At 52.3% G+C, this 4,087-nt stretch overlaps 1 protein-coding gene across 1 annotated transcript; it reads left to right on the plus strand.

The window, feature by feature from the left end:
* Positions 1–502: 502 nt before the first annotated feature.
* LOC139676545 (C-type lectin domain family 2 member B-like) lies at positions 503–4,087 on the plus strand. Its single transcript, XM_071565620.1, is given in 7 exon segments — positions 503–530; positions 2,502–2,579; positions 2,908–3,000; positions 3,095–3,190; positions 3,193–3,287; positions 3,376–3,479; positions 3,829–4,087. Coding segments are annotated over 7 exon segments (648 nt in total). The 3' UTR covers positions 3,983–4,087.

A 4,087-nucleotide genomic window follows, 5' to 3' on the forward strand; every position in this document is an offset into this window, starting at 1 on the left:
GAGAGAAAATGTCCTGAAGATGATGATGATGATGATGGATGAAGGAAAGGGGTCCTGAGACCTCCAACTCAGTTCTAAGAGGGTGTGCCAAGGGGCAGACCTAAGAGAGGCTCTGGAAACAGACCATTTTTAGATTGGATGGAACCTTTAGTTATGATAATCAAGTAGTGTTATAAATCAGTAAATCCCATAGTGGTGACACAGAGGATGGAGGTGAAAAAGAGGTGCAGAAGTGAGGGAAGGCAGTCGGCTCGTCTGCCCATCCTCAGCACATCCACATCCTTGGAGGGGGCTCCCCCCTGGCCTGGGCGAGCCGTGAGGAACCTCAAGTCCTGCTTGAAGAAAACCAGGCCGGTACTGGGGGCAGGGTGTGCATCTCTCTGTGTGCTTTCCATCCTCTGTACACCTCAAACCCTGTAAGTAAAGAACTCCTCTCAACCCTACCCAGAGAAAGTGTCTCGGAAAGTTTTTCCAGAAATTCCAGGCAACAGGAGATGGCGGGATGGCCTCGTCTTTGTTGGCCACCTGGGGTGAGGTGGGAGCCCAAAGGGAAGGGAGCAGGCAAGTTTGGGAAATTATGGGGAAGAGAATTGGGAGGGGAAAGGCCAGAGGAAAGGGAAAGAGATCCCAGGACACAGTGGAATGTCCTGAAATGAAGGGGATATTGTGACTACAGAGGAACCTCATGGAACTGAAGGAACTCTGAGATGTGGAACCTCATGGAATGAAGGGGCCAGTGTGATACTGTGGAGCCTCACTGAGTCAAAGGGACCATGAGACACTGGAAAAAAAACGTGGAATTAAAGAAATTCTGGGACATGCAGAACCTCATGGAATCAAAGGTACCCTGGGACACTGGAAAACACCATCGAACCAAAGCAATCCTGGGACACTGTGGAACCACATGGATACTGATGCTCAGACACAGGATCTGCCTGAAATCCTGAGATATTTGACACATGTTGAAAAGTCCGAGCATGACCTGATCAGCTGGAACAATGGAACACTTGTCATAAAATGTCCCTGTTCTCCCATGGGATCACAAGGAGATATTTTCAGGATGTACATTAACAGCAAGGGGAGAATTATTGCCCTTCCACCCTCTTGGCACTGTCAGCATTCTGTCCTTTGGGCTGTGCATTTAATCTCCCTCAGCTTTCACCTCTTCCCACCTGTCCTGCCTGAACTGCCCATGACTGAAGTTCCCTTCCCAGCAGCCTGTCTGCACAGCAGCACTTGCCAGTGCTCTCTGCATTTCCCTTCCCCTCACTCTTGGGTTGCTCAGACACCTCTCAAAGACCAACTTTGGGCTTTGAGCTTCAGGGAGTTAAAAACTTCCCTGTCCCTCAGTAGTTGGTCTAATTCTGCCTTCAGACAACTCTTTATTTGTGTAAGGACTGGCAATAATTGGAATTTGTTGATATCAGGGCTTACATATAGTTTTAATTAACATGAAACCCTTTGCAGCTGCCAGTGACCCACCATCATCATCATCATTCTGTGCCAGGGGATTCTTGTCCTCTTTCTTTGTTTATTTTGCTTATAAATATTCTACAAACTGTTCTCGGGGGGGGGGGGGGGGGTCAGTTTTGATTTGACAAACCTGTTACTTTTTAACTTTGACTTGGAGATAGTGCATGGCCAGGGAAAGCAGGAAAAGAATTTAGGAATAGGAATGAACAAGGTGATGTGGGAGGTCAAAGAGACAATGGGGATGAGCACAGGCTGGGACAGGAAACAGTGAACAAAAAACAGCGTTAAGGAAAGAAACAGGCTTAGAAATATACCTGTGGGGGGAGAGTTTGGGGGATTATCAGCTTTTTGTGGTTTTATATTTCAGCCATGGGAGCATCATGGGAAAGCCCCAGGACAGAGCAGGAGCTGTTTGGGCCCTGAAAGCTTGGGGTGTTGTCCAAGATCAGCACATGGCGGGAGGAGCTGAGGGTGCCCTTGTCCCCTCTGTGCCCCCCAGGGGTGGCAGGAGGAGTTGAGGGTGCCCCTGTCCCCTCTGTCCCCCCCAGGGGTGGCAGCAGGAGCTGAGGGTGCCCCTGTCCCCTCTGTGCCCCCCAGGGGTGGCAAGAGGAGCTGAGGGTGCCCCTGTCCCCTCTGTGCCCCCCAGGGGTGGCAGAAGCCCCTCGGGAGGCAGGTCCAGAGGGACCATCCCCTGTCCTGGGGGCTCCATGAGCTGCCCTGCACAGGGTGGGGAGACAGGGGGTGGGCTCAGGTGGGGCTGAAGGGCCATCCAGCACGTTATTGGGTGAGCTGCGGGGTCTGGGACTTAAAACATGTCACAGCTGTGTAAGTCCTTGAGACAACACCTTTTAAGGGCACACAGAGATTTCAGAAGCCGAGGCTGAATTGGGAAAATAAAACAAGTCCTGGTTCTTTGAAAGCTGAAATCATTTAAACCCAGCAAAAGGAAAAAAAAAGTGCTTGACTGTCCTGGGAGGAACATACCCCAGATCAGGCATTTCCCACTCCCTAGTTCTCACCCTGAGCAGGAACTCGCTTGACTTGCACATGTGAAGAATTGGCTGCTGTGATGGAGCTGCTGCAGGGGAGAGCAGAGGAAGGGACCAGTAAAAACCAGTTCTTGTTTTCGGGTTGTGGTTGAGTTAAATGCATTGTGGGCAGCTAAAATTAGCTCAGAGAGCTGGGAGGGGCAAGGATTAAGAAGGTTAAATGTGTTTGCAAGCTGTGTTTCTGGGGGATGGTGCCCATCCCATGGTGGAGAGGAACACAGGGGGGATGTAGCCCCAAAAGTCCTTGGATGCCCCCCCACCCCCAAACTGAGCCTGGAGCTCCCCACATGCTTTGAGCTGTGCTGGGAGGTGTTGAAGGTGCCCACAGGGAGTTGGAAATGGTGTGGGGTGCTCTTTGTGCTCTTTCCACACAGTTTGTCGCCAGATTTCAGCCTCAAGTGCATCAAGGACAAAAAGGTGCCCATCAGGGTCACCCTGCTCGTTGTGGGGCTGCTCCTCACCCTCATTGCCCTGCTGGGTGAGTGCTGAGGGTGCAGAAGCCACCCCGGAGCCTCCTCCTGGAAAACCCCCAGGAATAATCCACCTGGTGGGTGCACTGTCCTTGATTCCAGCTAAGAAATGCCCATCCTGCCCCACTCCTGCCCTGCCTGGCTGCCTGGAGGGTGGGATTGGCCTTAGGAGCAAGTGCTTTTATTTCATGGAGCAGGAATGGGATGGAATAGTAATGAGGACTCCTGGCTCTCCCACCGAGCCCATCTGACCACAATCGACACCTGGGAGGAGCTGGGGAGAGGAATCCCCAGTGTGGGATGGTTTTGGGGGAGCAGGTTTGGGAATTCCCTGTGGGGAGTGGGGTGGAGGTGCCTGTGATCCTTGTTTTGCTCACCTCCAGAATTTCCTCTTGTGCTACAGGAGGTCTGTGCACCACTGGATTGGACTCCAGAGTGAAGGTTCCAGACCTTGGGAATGGTTCAACAGGTCCCTCTTCAATGTCCTGTACATTCCATCTTCTCCTGGAGAGCAAAATCCTGGGCTGGTGTTCAGTGCAGGAAGGCACACATAGATCTAAGAAGGTGGGAACTGCTTTTCCTGGTTGTGCCAAAGCCCTGGGACACAGCCCATGGATTTGTGGGATGCAGGTGCTGGTGGGGGTTGAGGCCATGCCGGGAGGAAGCCCATGGGAATATCCCCTCCTTTGAGGGGTGGGAGGCAGTTTGGGCTCTGCCTGTGGGAGGTTTGCTGGGAAGGGTGGTCCCTGCTCCTGCAGCGCTCTCTGGGAATGGGAATCCTCATCTCTCTGGAAATGGGAATCCTTCCCTGAGCTCTGGAAGTGCTCTGGGTGCAGGTTTGGCATCCATGGCAATGGCCAATGTGCCTACACCAAATCCCATGGGATCAGCAGCAACTGGTGCTCCCAGAGGAAATTCTCCATCTGCAGCCACTCCCAGAGGAGCACCAGTGGGGTTTGGAAGGATTCAGGAACCCAGAATTCCACCTGAAACTTCCTTATGGCAGAGTTCCACCAGCTGCCCTTCATCTTACTTAACCATGAGTTTTAGGCCTGCTTTTAGGGCTGGTTTGTGGCTGGTTTAAGGCTGGTTTGT

This window comes from Pithys albifrons, chromosome 10 (genome assembly GCF_047495875.1).
Source record: "Pithys albifrons albifrons isolate INPA30051 chromosome 10, PitAlb_v1, whole genome shotgun sequence".
NCBI lineage: Eukaryota > Metazoa > Chordata > Aves > Passeriformes > Thamnophilidae > Pithys > Pithys albifrons.